We start from the raw sequence: 19,996 nt of genomic DNA, 5'->3' as shown, positions 1-19,996 counted from the left end.
TCCATGTAACCGATAAATTGTAACTATACATGGAATTAAATTTTGATCGTACAAACGTAACAAATTTTTTGAAACTGTTATTAACTGTTGAAGTGAAATCATAAAGTGGAAATATCTGTGTTGAAGGTAACAACGTTAAAAACGTATAACATTGTTTTTTCAAACAAATTGTTTTCAAATATCTATCTCGAAATTGCGAATCAATATTGTAGTAAAGTCTTCCAATATACATTACAAAAAAATATCTCAAGTCTTCTGTAAATTTTATATTATTAATAATCCATATATAATACATATAATTTCTCTGAAGTTCTCTTCGAAGTCATACCTGAAATAATGATAGGGTTAAATTAAAATAAATAATACTCCAAGGATGCACAAAAACGTTAATATAATAACAATAATATATATATATATATAACGTATATGCATGTATACATGGTTCTTATTAACAATTTCATCATTTTCTTTCCCTAGACTATCTAAAAATGTCACTGGAAGTGGCCGGTCAAACCCGTCTCGTTTCCTCCCCATGAAAAATCTCACTAGACAAACGATAATTTTCACAGGTTGAAACGAACAGGTTTCCATAAATTTCCCCTAACCACCCGGCATTCTCGCCGGTATATGCGTATTTATAATATATTAACATTTTTCTCTCTCTTTCTCTTATCTCTGGACTCTCGTTCGCTCGCTTATCTAAACGCAATTGCAAAAAAATGTTGCCCTAAACCTTTTAATTTCCTTTTTATACTCGTATTTCCATCGGAAGTAATGTAATTTTACATCAGGAATCTCGAGATCGATGACGAGCAATCCGATTATAAAAATTATATAAAACTAGAACGGAAAACTCCGAACAACGTTACTATGATTTGGTGAAAAATATATTGTTATTTAGAAATTGATTAGTATTATATTTTTAGGGTGTGTTTTAATCCTTAACCGGCGAGATGTGATCCGATAAATTTGTGTTTATAGAGTTTTTTTTTTAATTTTATTTTTTTCAAAAAATATTAATTAGCTAATTTCTAATAGGTCGACTATTTTTAGTTTCTTTTCTCTTTTTTTTTTCTTTTTTGATTATTTCGAAATCCATAACACACTCGAGGATGAACGATATGAAAATCTATGGGTTCTCTTTCAAAATACATGGAAGACGCGAAACAAAAATTTTCTAGACATCCAACTACCCCTTTTCACATGTGTGTTACTATCAATATATACAACTATTTTGGATTTCTCTTTTGTACTCGTCGAAAAATCGACATACATCTTCGATTTTCCATTTCTCTTTTTTTTCTTTTTTCTTTAAACTTTATATGAAACTTTCCTTCGAAATTTCCTATATATAAATTTCATTGTCTATTTTACCGTCTCTACGTAATAAAACGATCACTCACACGGTCAAAGATTAATCATCGACACAAAAAGTAAAAAATACGAATATTCGGACGAAAAAGGGGTGTCGTTCCATCTCGGGCAAAGATCTCGAGATTCCTGCCCTATCGTTTATCTCTGTTTCAACGTGACGCAGAGTGATAACAATACGTGTCGATCTGGAGCAACGATAATACGTTGTTTTTTTCTTTTATCCATATCCGAGGATTCGTGATACAGTTATTTACAATTACAATATTCGAAACAGTGTTCGAGCCAGGAATGACCGTGGTTATCACTTAGGTTCCCAATTGCTGGAAAGCGTTAGACAGTTTTAAAACAGTTTTGTTAAGGGGGTTGTTTTCGATACGTTACGACCGGTGTCTCGTATCTCGTTGACGAACTCGGCAGCTTTTCCGATTCCGTGGAAATGTTTCGGGAATGGAAAAACATCGGAATGTCTGCGGCAGTGCACGCGATAAAATTCGCAGTAAAAGTTCTCTATCGATACGGGGCGATCTTTCGACCTCCTGGTGTTCACAACTTTTCGTGTCTTTCGTGTGTGCACCTACGTAGTCTGATAGTTCCTTCTTTTTATCTCTTTATTTTCCTTCATGCTCTGAGCTTGGTTGGAAATTTATATATTTTTCTGAAACGTGTCTGTTTCTGGATAATCGTGGTGAAAAAAGAGCGGAGAACAATGACAGAATTGGGGAAAAATTGAATATCATGTTGTATCAAATTTTGAAGAATCTTCGATCGTTCATTTTGATCTTTATTAGTTTCAATTTTAAAAAATAGAATCCTTGCTGTGTTTGATTGGTAAAGCGTTCAGGTTTCTGAAAGAAGAGTATTCCAGTTTAGTGATACTGAATATAGGTGAGGCTATTCCGTTTTATAGGGCAAATAGAGTCGAACCTCCTCCAGCTGAGGTCTAAAATTTGTTGCTTGTTCCTTATCGAAACACAAATTTCGAAGTTTAGTATCCAACTAAGAGTGCGGTTATTTGTCGAATCTGACGTTTCATTACTTGGAAAAGGTTCTTGTAACAAATAGCCTTATTCCAGCGCTGTCGAATAAAATAAAATAACTGCATCGATTATCGAACCTATTCCTTTACGATCCAATATTTCAATTTCACAAAGAAATCTACTACAAGGAGATAAAATTATCGTTAAATTACAAAAAATGGCACGTTTTTCAAATTTTCATTATCGAAAGAAATAGAATATATTTCTGAAATCATATATATGAAAAAAAAATTGCCAATTATGTCATTGTTCTTGCGAATCGACGATATTTTGTTGCAAGTTTAACTTGTTTAACCCAAGAACGGTTTATATTTACAATTCAACATCGTGTAAGTGAATCAATATATAAATATTAAAAGGGTTAACAACTTGAAGATACAAAATATTATATGGAAAAATCTAGAGTCACAAGTTTTTAAAAACTTGAATACTCGAAATCATGTTATGTAGAAGTATAAATTCATATAGGCAGTTGGAGTAGCTGTAGAGACAATCGTGTATTATTTTCTTCTTCATAAATATAATATAATCATAATATATATTTATATATATATATATGAAACTTACGTATTTCCTATTCAAATGAACGTATAAATACAAACGTAAGTGAATGACTGTAATAACACAGTGAAATCCTACAACTATGAATATTCGTTTAAAAATTCATGTTTTTATATCGCGATGTTTTATATCTTCTTAAGTGAAACCTAAATTGTACTAAATCTATTTCAATATTAACCCTTTCAGTAATTTTTAAAAGATATTAACGTCCCTTCTTACGTATTTTGGAATATTTAATAGGCCTTCGTTCCACAATTGTAACAATGTATAATAAACAAAGTATAACGCAAAAGCCATATTGAAACTTTTCCATTTTTTTATACATTTGCCAATCCAAAAGACTGTTACAATTACTCCCAACACAACAAAACACTTTTCACTCCCAAAGAAGAATATTTTCGCTTTCGAAGAATTAATTAATCGTTCGATCGATATCGCTCGTACCATTCCACGATCACAATGTGATACATTTTATATCAAGAATCACTGAAAGAGTTAATCCAAATTGACCATAACAAATCATGGCAGTGTGGAGATACACGTATCTAACGAATCCTATTACCCTGGAATAAGTGGAGCGAATTCGATAGCAAAGGAAGCGAGATTAAGAAGGAAAAGAAGGGGGAAGAAAGGGGGAGGGGGGCTGCAAAACGTGCACGTCAGATGGAACCGGAACAAAAGTCACGAAACTCGAGAGCCCGGTTTTCCTCCCCGGACGAAACACGTATCTCGACGAGGAGGAGGCGATGGGGAGGAAAAAAACCAGTGCCACGCTTTCACAGGGTTTATTTTCACAGACGAACAAGCCGAAGAAGTCGGCGACAGTGGAGAAAAAGCTTCGTGACAGTGGGGGAAACGCGCGCGAACACAGAAGAAGGAGGAGGAGGAGAAGGAGAGAAAAAAATGAGGAGTGAAATTTTACGAGCCTTAACCCGTGGCCGCCCGTGGACGTAAAGCGGCTTTACGACGTCTAGAATGAAAGTTTCATTCCGTGACGGCGCGACAGAGTCGTCGAAGGAGAGGAAACGGCGTCGGGGATTAACTTGGCCGGAAATAAAGCGCGGGGGCTTCCGATAAAGATAAAGAATTGCTTGGTTGCTTTCGCGTTCGAATCGATTTTCGATCGGATCTAGTTGGTGGAGGAGGGGAGGGGTGGTAACGTATAAGATGAATGAGGGAACGTGGCACTGCGATATACTAATTTACATGATTACAGGATGCACTAAACGAGGGATGGGGAAATGTAGGGCACAATGCGAAGTACATGAAGGATAGGACGCTTTCTTGTTTGGGAATATTGTAAAGATGTTTTTCTTTTTTTTTTTGTTTTTTTTTATTGGAAAAATTAATACTTTGACAACTGCATTTCAATAGTTAGTAACACTTAGATAAATTTTTAAAGTAAATATAAGATTAAAAATTCGATCAATTTCTCTTGTTACTTGAGAACGTTTGTTGTATTCGTGTAGTAAGTTTGGAATTTTATTATTAGAAGAAAAACTATTGAGAATTAATTATACTTATTGTAAATTTTCTTCTAATATTTTTTTTTCTTTTTTATTATAGATTAGCTTTATTTTAGCGTTATTTTACTACGCAATACTTTTTCAATTCAATAGAAATGAAAAAGTTTTCGAATCGCGATTAAAAACATTAGTTTAAACACGGACAAACGAACTGGACAAGGAATATGTTGATGTAAAAAATTATAAATCACATATATAAAAGCGATAGCAGTTGTTAAAGTGTTAATTTCAGGGGAAAAAAGAAAAAGTAATAAATCCTAGATAAAAATAAGAACAAATATATAAGAAAGTTCGTATTCCTATCTTACAAAAGAACGTAAATAATTATCGAAACAACAAAAATTACAATTATTAATTACATAGACAAGAAGGAATGTCGGAAACAATCGATAAAGACAAAATACAGAAGAAACTTGTCAATCTTACCTGGACGAAGACAGACACTTTCATGATCCTTATTAGGTCCTCTTAATTTTCAATCCTCTATGATAAAAAAATACTCGCAAGGTAATGATCTTAAAAACTTCGTGTATAAAAAACGTATCGTTGTTGATCGTACAAATGGTCCCCTAATAACTCTACGATCATCGATCGTGCCATTTCGTTCGATGGATCGAAACGCGATTGAAATCTTTTAAAACTTGTTACAGTTGAGCGGAAGGAATTCTTTTACTCGCAAAAAAAAAAAAAAAAAAAAAGAAAACTGTTAACAAATTTCAATTCCGTATCCGTAGCAGAGCCTCATCATCGTCATCAGCTTGAAAAATCTTCAACTCCGCTGGTTGGAAAAGAAATATATATTCATAGAGGATCAAAGTGAGACGTGTTCGTTGGACGGACATTCACGCCTTGAAAAAAAGTAAAAAAAAAAAAAAAAAAAAGAAAGAAAAAAAGGGAAGGAGAAACATCTCCCGAAGCGGAGTCGTTTCAGAAGCTCTCTCGTGAAAGGAACTGTTGTCTCTCGGACAGAGAGGCACCACCTTTGTCGGTATCGTCTAACATCACGCGAGGAAAGTAATCTAGATGAAGAGTTTATCTCATGACAACGCCGGCGCCGAGCGATCGTTCGTCTTCGTTTTGCGTAGCTTTACCGTTGCGAATATGTTTGTCCTGGAAGAATCGAATCATCAAAGGGGATTTAATCAGTCGAAATTGTGGATCTCTATAAAGAATTGATGGAATTTTTTTTTTAAATTTTCTCATTTATCCAAGCAGTTCTTCTTCTTCTTCTTTTTTTTTTTAATAAAGTAAGAAATTTTAAAAGTAATCTTCAAACAAGTTGCCCAGAAATTAATTGCGATTTATTAATATATTTCGTTTGAAATATTATTAATTAATTGTGAGGAGATATAAAAATATGATATTTTATAATTAAGAATATAAGAAAATCGAAAAGAATTTTTAGCTCTGGATATCGATTTTTGATAAATATAATTTTGGTAAAAAGTAATAGTAAAATGGCCAAAAGCGTAATAAAATCAAGGATGCATGTAAAAGGGAAATTCGAATGCTCGAAAATTCTATTGTTTAAATTTCTGTCTTTTGAATTTTTTCTTTTTTTTTTCATTTTTATGACGCGATTGTCAGCCGTTCTGAAATAAAAAATCCTCGCGTCAGTCGCTAAATGTTAAACCAAGAAGCGAAAAAAGAAGAATGCAAAACTAAATTTTAAATTGAAATAAAAATTTGTAATTCAAATATTCAATAAAAACTGCAATTTATTTCCGGACAACTTATGCATGATAGAAAAGATAAGAGACTAAACGAAAATTTTAACAGGAAAGATTGAACTGCTTTGATCTTAAAAGATATACTTGTAAAAAAATCTTTCGCAAGCTATAAATTTACCATGAAAAAAATGTAAAAAATTCCATGCAAAAATTGGAAATAAAAATTGCAAAATCCGCAGAAATCCGTAGATTGGTTACAATAAACTGACGTTACAGTATCACAGAACAACAATGGACAGCATACAGCGATTCTCCAACATTGACACGATATTTCATGCGAAGCGTAAACACAAATAAAAATGAAAATTTTTTTTCGCACGAGAACAACGCGCTATTTAACATTCAAATTTCATCGGATGGCAAGTGCTATGAAAGAAGATACGCAAACGAATTCTTCGAGCTACGCAAAAATGAAACGGAACATACACACAAACGCACAAACGTTCGAAAACAAAAACGATTGATGAAGATTTTTTACAGTTGCGACAAAAATTCGTTTGGATTAAAATACGACACCACTGGCATAGTGATATCAAATTCCCCCCCTCCCTCCCAAAAAAAAGAAAAAAAAAGAAATTTAAAGCAACGAATGGTATCCTTCATGACATATCGAAATGAAACATCGTGGGAATGGAATTGAATTCTTCGTGAACACTCGTGCGCAAACTGCAGATTTTTATGCAAATGCAAAAATTTTGTATCGCATATATTTTGCATATATTACATAAATATCAATCAATGTAACATATCTTTCCTTTTATACCAGTTTCATCTGCATAATAGCTAAATGTTATAAATAAATCTAATAATATTCTGAATGTTGATTATGATTGTGGCGTATCGAAAATTGCAAAAATTTTGAATAGTTGTGTTCGTAAAAGGATAAAGTTTCATTATATAAATTAATTTTTTTTTTTCGAATAAACGATACAATTTATCAAGAAAAAATTTAAAAAAACTATTATTTGCATTACTTATAAGATATATTTATTAAAATAATCTGTTAAGTTTTCTATGATTTAGTTAAATATTTGAATAAATTTGCATAAGAATCTACAGTCTATTCATATGCAACAGTCGAATGAATGTTACGACATCGAGTATCAAATTGTTTCGGTCAGAAACTAATTTACACGGGTAATGAAGGAATGGGCACAAAGTTTCGAACTCGAATAATTATTAATGCGGAAACTAGTTTACACGATCGTTTTTAAGCCTGTCGTGGAAATGCGCGCAATATTATTTATGCGTTCGTTTATGCATCGACAGGAACGATTTATGGTAACTGACAGATTTAATTCCGATCATTCAAGCATACGATTAAATTTCTAAAAACTTTTCTACTCGTGTTTCGTTCAATTAATTGTCGAAGCGCGAATAAAAATACGAATCAAGCGTGAAACTTTTAATTGTTAGAGAATTAATTCGAAACCATCGAATTTAATGGTTGATCAGAAATTTGAAATTAAAATTGAAAAATTCACAATACACGTTAATAAAATAATCATTGAACGACGAATCCAACAAGAGTTACGATTGAATCATCATCCATAACATTGTTCTTTCCATCGTTGTGACAGGCTGATATAAATATGGACCAAAACTTGTTCCTTGCATTCTAAATTACGATATGCTTTATGCTTAACGTCAACACAATGATATCCGATCATAAACAAGCGTCGACGAAAGCAGTAATAAAATAACAACTATGCTCGCAAAACATAGGCTTAAACGTATCAAAAAAAGCAATGGGAACTGCACTATGTGGAAGACTTGCGAAACGGTCATTCATGGTGTTGATCTGATATACGAGGGTGGAGATGATATAATAAAACTGGAACATAACGACAAACACAAAAGAAGAAGAGAAAAAAAAAAATAATAAAAAAACGAGCAAAATCTTAAAATTATAAATCATATCGTAAGTATCTTCTCTTATCCTCGAGCTCGTTCTCGTCTCAAAAATCGATCATCTCGTTTCGTTTCGGATCCTTTTTCGAAAGAAGACGATCTCACGTCTCGTCGACGTATGTACGTGATAATAACTCGACGTAATAACGTTTTTTAATAAACTTCGAGACGTGATAAAACACTTCCAGTTCGAGGCCCACGAGGGATTCAAACAACGATACTGATTCAAGACGCGGTGGACGAAGAAGAGAGTTTAATAGATTTATTGCTGTTTCTTCTTCTTCTTCTTGTTCACGGAGGCGTCCACTCCCCAAAGGTCGTACCACGGTCCACAAGTATTTTTATCTCGGTCAGAATCCCTACGGAGTTTAGTTCTAGGAAGAAGAGTCTTCTCGGCCACTGTTTGATCTTTGACCACGATGCAACTGTACGTAGACTCCTCGTCCGATGCTTCCGTCTCGCTCAACGTCTGGGTCAAACCGTCCTCGTCGTCCGTGTACTTTTTCCTCCTCTCGTTCCTCTTCGCCTCGTTGTTCTCCTTCAATTCGGCCACTATCATGTTGCGTTTAGCCTCCAGGCTCCGCTTCCTTTCCTTCTCGATTATGGCTTTCCGCGATACATTGCCCATGAAGTAGGATCTCTCGTCCTGGTGCATTCGATATTCGGACCGCTCGACAGTCTTTGGTCTTTCCGCGGGCGTAGGGAAATCCTCGAAGTAATCCGATTTCTCGGGCACGTGGATCCTCTCAGCCGGTTTCGGCTCCTCGTGATGCGAATCGTTGGTGATCGTCACGTCACTGTTCCTTTTCTCCAAACTTTGCCGAGAATTCGGGCTACCCTCCGGGCTCTGCTTCTTCGAATCGTCCATGGCGTCCTCCTTCGCTTCCTTTTTGATCATTTTTGGAATGTCGACCAGGGATCTGTGCTGCCAAAGTGCCATCCCTTCGAGAACGTCGGAATCTCTCCTGAACCTCCAGAAGGATTTCGTTCTCTTCACCAATTTAGGACTCTTGGAATCGACATCGAACGCTCTACCGGTCTGTATCAGGTGCCCAACCGCGGTCGTCTGCCTTGGTAGCAACGGTTTCCTATTGTCGTCTTTCAGCATATTGTTATTCGTGTCGTTCTTCTCCAAGATTTGCCCGTTCCTCTGGAACTTCTGAAGATTGCTCTGCCCAAGATTCTGATAACCGTGCCTCTCGATCACCTTCGTCCTCTCGAGCTTCGTCTCGAAATTCGACTCGTAGCCGCGTTCCTTGTCCATAGACACGTTTTCTCTTACGTATCTCGTCTCTCCGTAGATAGCTTCCTCCTTGTCCGAGTATCTACGCTCTCTGTAGACGTTGCGGGGCTCGGTCGGTCTCTCAGGAGCTTCTTCGGAGGGCGGCCTCGGCCTCTCGAAGCGGCGACTCGAGGCTCGCTCGATGTTCCTATTTCTATCGGGATTCTTCTCGAACGTTCTTTCCCTTTCGTAAGTGGACGTCTTCTGGGCCGTGGTTGGAGACTTTTCCAAGTATCTCTCCCTCTCCCTCTCCCTCTCGAACCTCTGTGGCCCACCACGATTCCTCTCGCAATCGTTATACCTCTCGTACGGCGGGGGTGGCTGCTTATCCTCCCTGCGCTCTAAACTTCTGTAATCGTTCCTTCGTTCTATGAACTTGGGAGGACTGTGCTCACGAGCGTACTTTTGCGCCGTTTGCTCCAGTTTCTGCGCGATATGCTCCACCTTTCTGCCGGTCTCTGGAATCGTGATTGTGCTCTCGTCATCCGTCCCCGAGGAAGACACCGAGGACATCATCTTCTCGTTCTCGTACTTCGCCTCCTCCTGGGCAATCGGCCGATAACCTCGACGAGAGTTGCGGTTATCCTGGCCCTCGCTTCTGTCTCCGTAATACTTCTTCCCATCGTACTTCTGATAATCCATCCTGCCACCATAGGTATCCTCCTCCTCCTCCTCCTCCAACTCTATCTCGTCCTCCTCGGTCTCCTCTTGCTCCTTCCTCTTCGACTCCCTGCCACGTTCCTGCTCGGTTTGCTCGTTGCTCCTCCTCGTAGATTTCCTAGATTGTTCCTCGTTGTTCAACGGCTTGCCCTTGTGGCCGGGATTAACGCGGCCACGGTTATCGTACTCGTTCTTCTGCCCTCTCTCCTGCGCAGATTTCTTCCCGGATTTCCTGCCCGGTCCGTTCTCCATAACTGCGCGGTCCGAGAAGTCACGCTTCCGTTCTTGACTGTTGTAGTGGCGATTCTGCTGATGGTACCTCGCCTCCCCGTTCTCGTTGCTCTGATTCGCATTCGCCTCCGCCCAAATGTCCATCGCTGTCCTGTAAAGGTGCCAGCTCTTCTCGTCCCTCGGTATCGTCTTCCAGGAATCGTTCTCCCAATCCTTGCCGTTCGACTTGTCTTCCTTCTGGTGTTGCTTCACCGCCTCCGTTATTCTATCGGCACGCGGCTTTCTTCTTCGTTGTCTGCGTTTTCGTGCGGGCTCGGGATGAGTAAAAAAAAAAGAGAGAGAAAGAAAGAGAGAAAGAGAGAGAGAGAGAGTGAAAAAGAGAAGAAGAGTAGAGAAGAAAGAAGAGAAAGAAGAGAACGAGAGACGAAGAAAAAGAAGAAGAAAAAGAGGAAGAAGAAGAAGAAGAAGAGAAGAGAGCGGAATAGTGCAGCAGTATGGAGAAAAAGAACCAAGAGCCAAGTACGTGGGTAGGATTAGTTATGCGGCTGTCGAGCTTTGTGGTCGCGGACATTGCGATATGCGGGGATGGGGATATGGCTGCTGGCATCGCAGGAGCCCGGAGAGGTGAATGAGCCACCACCACGCCGTATTTTATTTCCATCGACCACGATAACGCATGCGGAATCTACAAATCAGGAGAGAAAACAAAATCGTGACTCTGAGATAAAGCCTACGGGTTCGATAATGCTGGATAATTGGGTGTGATCGCGATTATTTCCTTTTTCTCTTTCCTTTTCTTTTTTTTTTTTTTTTTTTTTTAAGAAACGATGAGCGAAACTGATCGCAGATCGAAGATCTAATTTTTGGTTGCCGGCCATCGCTCTTTTCGTTAAATGTTAAACACATGGATTCTTCTGCAACTCGAAATACAGAGAGTAGACTTTATATCGATTGTTATTAGTTCGCGGTTATTAATTCACGGGATTAAAAAAAAATAAAGAAGACATTATATGAAAATGATTCGAGCACAAAAGGTATTGTCTAAGGAAAGGGTCTATGAATTCTACATACGCATGCATAATATATATATATATATATACACATATATATATGTACATCCTATATTATTTCGATTCATACGGAAATGAAACGAAATGAGAAGAAGATATTTAATGGAAAGAGGGAATGGGGGGACGTTAGATAAAAGAAAAAAAAAAGAAGCTACGATATCTATGATACAAATCTATTTCTGTACACTTCGTTAGGGAGAATACCGAGGAACCAAGACAACGAAATTAACAGGGCTGCAGAGCAGGGATAAAATACAAAGCTCGAAGTCGACGAATCAGACAGCCAAAAGCGTTTTCCACAGGTTTGCCAAACAATCATCAACTACTTCCGACGAGGTTCAATTAGAGTTATCTAAAGTGTGTCTCTTCGACGAAATTTTCGTGGTTGTCGCTCACCTCATGGCCTCGTCGTCGCTGTAGTCGATGTCCGGTTGAGCTGGTGGCTCGTTTGAGAAACCGCTGTCGTTACTGCTGTGAAGAGACGTCACGACTTGAGGGGGCGGAACGGGTGGAGCAGGTGGCTGTATCCTCCGGCCACCGGCCAAAACAGTGGGCAATGTGCCCGATGGACGGATCTGTGTGGAGGAAGAAGTGAAGGTTTATGAGATTTACGTTTCCTTCTTTCTTTTTTTTTATCTTTTTTTTTTTTTTTTTTTTGGAAAAGACGCTGATCGAAGGAAGAGATATCCGGTTTCTGAGGGTATATCTCTGTTATTGAATCTCTGTTCAGGCTCTTTGTGCACGAAGATGTTTCTTTTATTTGAACGTTCTTAAATCTTTTAAAACGTGAACATTTAAAGGAATTTTTATTTCTTATATTTGAATCTCTTTCAGATTTCATTTAAATTTTTCGTTGTTAAAAATTCTCTTTTCTATCCGATATACTAAATATCTTTTTTTCCAGATTTTAGATTTAACAAAATTTTTACACTCAAAACAAGCATGATTACATTTCTGTACATCTTTTATAAATAACAAGGTAATGCAATAATTCATCAAAATGTCATATCGTGGCAAATGAACGAATTTATTGGGGGAAAATGGTGATTTCTCCGAAATGAATTCAACGATATCGATATTCGAGCGAAAAATCATTCTCACCGGTTTCGTTTGACGTGCAGTAGGTGTCGCCAAATTGTGAGAACTGTTGCTGTTCGGCACATTAGTGGGTGTGCCTGTACTGCTGTTATTGTTGTTACTGTTGTTGACGTTGTTGTTTCCCACCCCATGGAATCCACTCGACACTTCATCGATGCTCGGTGTCACTGGCGGGCGGGAGGGTGGCGGCTTACAGGGTGGAACCGCCTGTGGCTCCGATGCGCGACCATTGTTTGTTCCGTGACTCGGCGATCTTCACATATTATCGTACACATTCGATTTTAGTGATAATGCTAACGATTGTGGCTAAATCCGAATCGTTGAAAATGTCAAGGGGTGGAGAGAAGGGGAAGCGTCATTTGTCAGAGATGCATTCTCTGTTGCGGAATATTGGTAATCATAAAATGTATCTCCCTGACAGGGGGAGGAGAAAATACGTATATGTAGGAAATATTATTGACTTTGTCATGTCGATTTTTCTCCTCTTTTTATTTATTTTGTTTTTCCTTTCGTTTAAATTTTGTTCTATCCATTTTAATTGGAATTTCAAATAAATTTGTAAGATTTATCTAATTCTTATTAATTAAAAATTGTATTATATGATTACAAATGTAATTTTTACACACGACATCTTCGTTTTCGTAGTCAAGATCATAATATGTCGTTAACATTTTGGTGTTAATTGTTGAATATTACGAATTCTTTCATCATTTTAGACAAGATTGACTCGGATATAAAATTATTCTTACAATTTTCTCATAGTCCGAGTCTTCCTAATAATAATATTTCTTGCAAACTACATTTAACAAATACATTAACAGAACTGGTTTTTAAATAAATATTCAAAGTGTTTGACATTTTCTTAGATAAACGAAATTAAGAGAAAGGAGAGGAATAAAAATTTACGTTTATGCATAATTGCCAATTCGAGAGGATCGTTCGAAAGATTAAGAACCGGGATTAACATTTTTATGCCATCGAAATTCCGAGGCGGCCGATACATATATCAAACGTTAAAAGCTTTTGTGACAAAATTTCCATATCGTAAATCGAGTGTCGGAATAAGGGGATTTAGTGGAGTGTATGCAACAATAACACCAAGACAAATATAGGTTTAATGGGAATAGCTAGTATCGATATCACCCATTGCTGTCCCCTCCCCCTCTCCCCTTTCCCTTCCTCCCCTCTCCTCTCCTCGTTATCGTTCTAGATTAGCGTAATTGCATTCGACCCATGCAATTGTTAACCAACGAGCAAGCTGTAACAAGATCTGTTGTGATATCGTTCAGCTTGAACCAAAACCAGGAGTCTTTCCTACCCCTCTGTTAACTTACCCTAGACTATCGTCGATAATAATTTCTGTGTACGCCAGTGGGAACCATCCGGAACTCTGTGTGCGGAGATTCTCCCCAAATTGCCACCCTTTCTGACGATCTCCTAATAATAAGGTAGTTTTGTGAAATAGAAATAATCGTTTATGGCGATTGTTCGGTCGGAGACGGTTCGATAAGGGGTTGGTAATTTCGAAGGGATGATTTTTGTCTTACTATCTTATCTTTTGTACGGATAAAATAGTCTACACGATATTTTGATTAAGCAGCTTCGTTTCGATTTCTGGGGAGAGCGATATATGTATACGTAAACTATATTAACTAATCAAAGTTTAATCAACTTTTGTCATTTGCTTCGAAATATTTTTAGAACGATTGCATATAAAATATTGCAAATTCGTGTCATAGATTCAATTCTTCAATGATTCGAATGAAAAAATTGGAAAATAGTAGACCTTGGATCTGATTAATTATTAATATTATTCCTCTATACAATAGAAAATATCCAAACTAAACTAATAAGTAAATAAAATAAAAAAAAGGTCTTCGAATTCCATTTCTTCAAAAATTTTAACACGTGTCACTCGATATCCACACACATATAAACACAGACTACCCTCAAAATTTTCGCGATTCACCCAGGAATACTTGGAAATTTCTCAAAGTCCAACGAACACCCAGAAATATTTCACGTGTTTCCCGATCACGATTTCAATTCTATTATATAACATTGTGGAACCGTAATTACAAGTTATCGTGCATATACGAATTCCGGTGGCCGTTATACTAATCTCGTTGCGGTCAGGCCGAATAATAATCCCGTGTCTCGAAATCCTGGGTCCAGACATCATCCACTCACCCATCAACGCGATGAGATCGCCCTCGAGGAAACTCAGCTGATTTTCCCCCGAGCTCAAATAGGCGAAGAGGGCCCTCGCGAGGGGTGCGTCACCCCATCCGCCGGAGCTCACCCCTGTCCCGCTGCCTCCACCGCCTCCGCTTCCGCTGTTGCGTGATGCCGGGGGCGCCATGGACCTCGGCCTTGGCGGAGTTTCCGGTACCTCTGCGAAAATAATAAGAGGGGGAAAGGGGCGAAAGGGGAGGGGGGACGATTAACCCGGCTCATTTCGTAATTTGCGCGTGGCGTGAGGGGTGTGTTTGGGATCCTGGAGTGGAAAAGGATTTCAGTCGTTTGGGATGGGATGGGAGTTTTCGAACTCTTCCTCGCGTTCTTGCGTTCCACATATTACTGGATCTTCTTGAGGAATTGGGCGGGTGAGCGTTTGTGATAAAGAACGAATGTAAAAATCAGGTATGTGAGTATTCATTGGTCGTCAGGTATAGGTAAGAAAAAGAAATTCTATTGTCTACGTACTAATATCGTTCATAAGATTGTATCTTTTCATTCCTTGTCCTTATAAAAGCTAATAAATTTTTCTTTTTTTTTTTCTTCACTCACACGGGATGTAAATTTGCGAATTTGTTGGTAGTTTTACGTTATGGTTTTTGGAAAGGTAAAATATATAAAATCGATAAAAAACTATGGTTATAAGTTGTGTTCCACGTTATTTTACAACGTTCCATTCTTCTGGCCCCGAAAGAATGGCCGTTGGCCAAAAACCATCACGGTCGAAACAAAATGCTTATTCGAATATTTTTATCCGAATCCTTTTTTTTCCTCCTCATTATGTAGTATATTTCTCCATCGCATCATTACCAACTGATTCATAATGCGTTTGGCTTGAAAAGAATACCATGAAACACGAAAAATTTCGACAATCTGTTTACTGCAAAGGAAAAAAAAAATAAAAAAGAAAGAAATAATCGATAACTTCACTTTCGATCAAATCAATTCAATCAATCAAGATATTTTAGTTTCCAAATTTCAATGGAAAGGGATCGTCAGTTCTCGTCAGTTCGTTATTATACAGATATCGATTAATATAATTTTTTTTCTTTTTTTTCTTTTTCTTTTTTTTTTTTTTTGCTCCACGAAGTCGCAAAATTCCCGACCGTGTGAAACGATCGACAAATGGAATTCGATATTCGATACAGCGGACTCTCTCGGCTTTCCAACTGCTTCACGAGCACTTCTCCACCCGATCGTGTTGCACTCGTTTGTTACGTGTTCAACCCCCACTCGATACGACCATTGGTATTCGTTAAAATAAAAAGGATCGTGCGGTGTCGCGTTTTCGCATTCTCCATTCGCTGCATAGCCTATCGTGATTCCATATATATATATACATATATATGTATATATACAAGATCGAATTAAAATTTCAATCCTTTCGGATTTACATCCCATGTCGAGTGTTCAGGGAGTGCCCTTCCAATTTCATCGTTTCAAAATTTTTATCAGATTGTTTTTCCTTTGTGCTAATCCTGCGCGAGATTTTGTAATGTAAAAATGGGGGAGAATTTACCTGGATCGAGGGACAATGTCGAAGCGTGGAGATTGGCCTCCGATCTTGCTCTCGAGAGGGCGGATGAAAGATGCGAGGTTGGACCTTGATAAGTGGTACTTGGCACATTTCCGGATGGCGGCCCAGGTCGAAGTTCCAAGCAAGAACTATCCATGCTTCTGGTCTTTCTCAATTGTGAGCTCATCGTTAATTCGGATCCACCGTTCTCTTCGTCCTCCGGCCAGAATGACACTTGCTAAAACACGAAGTGAAAAAAAAAGAAATTAAATATCACGGATAATATCGATGCGTTTCTTCTGAAGAATGATGCTATGATTATTTAATTTCAAAGACGGTTAAAAGATTAATTTTTCATTAATAGTTTTTACAGACGAAGAAAAAATAGGAAAATTTAGAGTCTGATGGTTAACATGTTAAAATATGTACGTTGTAAATTCATAGAACTGGTGATTGTAGCTAAGAAAAATACATTCTGTCTAATAAACTCCGAAAGAAAGAGACTGTAGCGGAAAAATATTCGAGATATCACTCACTCTAAGCCTGGAAGCGAACATATCTTCCACGGATTGGGGTAAATATTCCCTGGTAGCAGCTACCTCGCGCCACTTATCAACCGAGGGATGAAGAGCAGCTAACGCGACCTCATGAAAACTCGCATAATGTTTCGCCAACGAGCATTGTCGTTCGAGAACAAAGCCGTACCTTCTTCGTTCCTGAGTCATAGCCTGAAAAAATAAAGTAGAAAAGGTTCTTCAAAATCTTTCTTTCTTTGTACCTTGATCTAATTGATCTATTTCTCTCGACGTTGCGAAGCCAACATGATTTCATCTCTTGATAATTAGCCAGTTAATATTGTTAATACAGAAAAAAACTTTAAGTCGAAATAGAATTTAATTTTAGACTACTTAAAATTTTGAAAAATTAAGTAAGAGGTGCTCATATATGGAAAAATGTCAAAAATTTAATTTTCTTTTGTTTAAAAGTATAAAACATTTTTTTTTTTGGTATAAAAGTTAATACTGATTAAGAAAAATATCTATTTTCTAGAAAACTATATCATTAACTTAACATATACCAAATTCATGCTTATATTTCATATCAAATAACAAAAATATATCTATATGAATCAATTTATTAATTTAAACAGAATATCAATTAAATTTTTTCTCTTAAAAAAAAATCTACATTCTTCCGTGGATCTACATTCGTGGATCTACATTATTCCGACATTCCTCAATCAAGGGTTAATTATCATCTCCCCTGTTACCTATCGTGAACAGTTGGCACAAAAAAAAAGGAAGAAAAAAAAAGATTTCAAACGAGAACGTATCTGGTCGCTTTTCATTATAAGAGCTTGTCCATTACATACTTACATTCTTCAAACTCTGTTCACAAAAGGCGTCTAGCTTAGACTTCTCCTCCTCGAGGATCTGCATATTCTTCAGCTCTTTGTCCATGGCCAGTCCACTCTTGCTCGCGCCCCTCGACTTTTTCCTCTGCTTCTTCATCGTGGCCGCCGCTTTGCTATAAGTTTCGGACCTGGTCTTGTGCTGCTGCAGAAACTTCTTCTGCTCGCTCTATACGGAACGAATATTACATTGAATTATTCAGAAAAAAAGAAAGAAAGAAAAAGAAACGACGAATCCGCTGGTGCCATCCCACCAGGATACTGGTCGAGGCGATACTACTCACCTGCACGACCTTGGTGTCTTTCTCCAGATTCGTCTCGAGGGGGACCAGTAGGTCGACGTAGAACGCTTTCAGCTGAAAGCAAAGTGAAACGCTAGTTAGACAGAGTTCAAGACGGTGGAAAATTTTAAAGCGTGGAAGAGGTGAATTCGAAACGAGCTTAGGTAATGAGGGACTTTTAACGTTTCCTATGTAAAAGAGGCAACCGTTTCTTTTCTCATTTCGCGATGTTGCTGGTTTTTACAACCCGCCTGTTTTTAAACCTGCTTCACGTGGGGTTTAGGGGGGAACAGTATGACCGGTTGAACGCGATCTCGTAAAATTTTTTAACCACCATTTATTGTTATCTTTGCGATTATTCCAGAGACACATTATTATTTTAGAGACAGTCTTAGGGACGGTTGGATGATTTATATTTATGGTTATTAAGTAAATTTTTATGCGAATGTTTAAAACGAGCGAGGATGGACGAGAAGTGTTATATAAAAGTATTTTTCTGTTCGAATTTCTTCGGAGTTTCATTCATTTTTTATGAAACTCAAGAATATAGTTTCGCGACAGAGATACGAATAGATTCAATAACTAGAAGTATATTTTAAACGTGTAATACATAGTAAAATAATTTTTGAGATTCTTTTCTAAGATGTTAGGGGGATCTTTGCTTAAGAAAAAGAATTTGAATATTGATGATATCTTCTATATAAGAGGAACTATATTTGTAGGATCTTTTAATTAATTTTGTGAAATATTCAATTAACTTTCGTGATATTTGATCGTGATATTTATCTATAATTTAAAATTTTTTCGATCCGATCAATCAATATTTAAGTATTATACGTGTATAACAAATAGAGTAACAAATATTTTAATACAGTAATTGGTTACTTAATTGGTTACCGCGATTTTTATTTTTTTAACTTTGACAAAAACGCGTTTGCTTTTTGAGCAACAATCAAAATTGTACGTTTTCCAGTGAACTATCTATCGGGCACGACAAAATAGAAATCAGAGAATCTATTCGTCGAGACCCACGGAGTTGACGTTGGTTGTGGACAACTGGATAACTGGGGGTTGATCGGAATTTTTTTTTTTCCATCCCATCCACGACTTAATGGATATTGATTAGAGACAGCGTTTCGATCAGAAATACGTTTTCACGAGTGGATAGCCTTCTATCCCCCGATGGTGTCCATGAAAAGGGAACAGAAATACGAGGAGTTGAAATGGAGTTGTTGATCCGTTGAAAAGATCTTCACGATTCGTTTTGCACGATCTCTTACTGAGGATCAGCTTTCGAATAAGTCGAAATATTTCTTAAGAAAAGAACTTGTGTATTAACTTATCAATGAGCATTTCGTGTATGCCGACTAATACGTTTGATCATTTTCATTCATAAATGAGGAAACTCGAAAAGAGATATTGAGCAGCTTTAATATTAATTTAGAATCTAGAATAATTGTATAGTTATGTTTTTCGTAGCTGTTTCTTCTTATCGGTATCTTTGTTCTAACATCAAGAAGACAATAATGGAATTTTACAAGATGATAAGAGTATTTTTTTAATTTTTTTTTTTTAGATATTAAATTTATTTTCACGATACACGCGAATCCGTACGAATATATATTACTTTATTTCTCCAATTCCAGAATACGCAATATTCTCGAAAAGAGAAGGATTCAAAGGAGACGTTTCAGAGACAAAAGTTATCCATACGAGTGTATATAAAATATCGTGAAGCGATTGTTAGTTTTTTCATTGTGCGGCGAACAAATCATGAATTTTTCCACGTGACTCTCGTTGCGACTCTTCTTGAAGCGATGCAATGCACGCACGGTCGATTTTATTTAAGCGTTTTGACAGTTTTACGTTCGGCTTTCTCGTCGCCTCATAGAAGCACATGGAGTTATTTATTCGTCGGATCTTTCCCTCCTCTCTTTCTCTCTCTCCTCCTCCCTTTCCCATGATTTTTTCTTCCTTCCTTGTTCCCTGACAAGCCGATCAAAAAGTACATTTTGCCAGGAAACTTTTCACGCTGGCAAACCGTTGCTTTCTCCCTCTCGAGCAAAATGC

At 37.3% G+C, this 19,996-nt stretch overlaps 1 protein-coding gene and 1 long non-coding RNA gene across 6 annotated transcripts in view; one reads left to right on the top strand and one right to left on the bottom strand.

The window, feature by feature from the left end:
* The window catches only part of LOC114576878 (uncharacterized), a 141,856-nt gene that overhangs the window by 16,270 nt on the left and 105,590 nt on the right, over window positions 1-19,996 (top strand). The gene's annotated exons all lie outside the window — the stretch shown is intronic.
* The window catches only part of LOC108000921 (trichohyalin), a 174,382-nt gene continuing 154,760 nt past the window's right edge, over window positions 375-19,996 (bottom strand). For all 4 annotated transcript variants that reach the window (XM_062085269.1, XM_062085271.1, XM_062085270.1 and 1 more), the window contains 9 exons: window positions 17,930-18,001; window positions 17,611-17,814; window positions 16,771-16,962; window positions 16,238-16,472; window positions 14,671-14,874; window positions 13,815-13,917; window positions 12,484-12,733; window positions 11,779-11,957; window positions 375-10,607 (listed from right to left, as the gene is read on the bottom strand). In XM_062085269.1, the coding sequence (XP_061941253.1) occupies window positions 8,402-10,607; window positions 11,779-11,957; window positions 12,484-12,733; window positions 13,815-13,917; window positions 14,671-14,874; window positions 16,238-16,472; window positions 16,771-16,962; window positions 17,611-17,814; window positions 17,930-18,001 (3,645 nt within the window). In that variant the 3' untranslated portion in view covers window positions 375-8,401. The remainder of the gene's footprint in view (window positions 10,608-11,778; window positions 11,958-12,483; window positions 12,734-13,814; window positions 13,918-14,670; window positions 14,875-16,237; window positions 16,473-16,770; window positions 16,963-17,610; window positions 17,815-17,929; window positions 18,002-19,996) is intronic.

The sequence above is a fragment of the Apis cerana genome, linkage group LG14 (genome assembly GCF_029169275.1).
Source record: "Apis cerana isolate GH-2021 linkage group LG14, AcerK_1.0, whole genome shotgun sequence".
Classification (NCBI taxonomy): Eukaryota; Metazoa; Arthropoda; class Insecta; order Hymenoptera; family Apidae; genus Apis; species Apis cerana.
The sequence above is the reverse complement of the archived record's forward strand: the minus strand, read 5'-3'. Positions and strand labels throughout refer to the sequence as shown.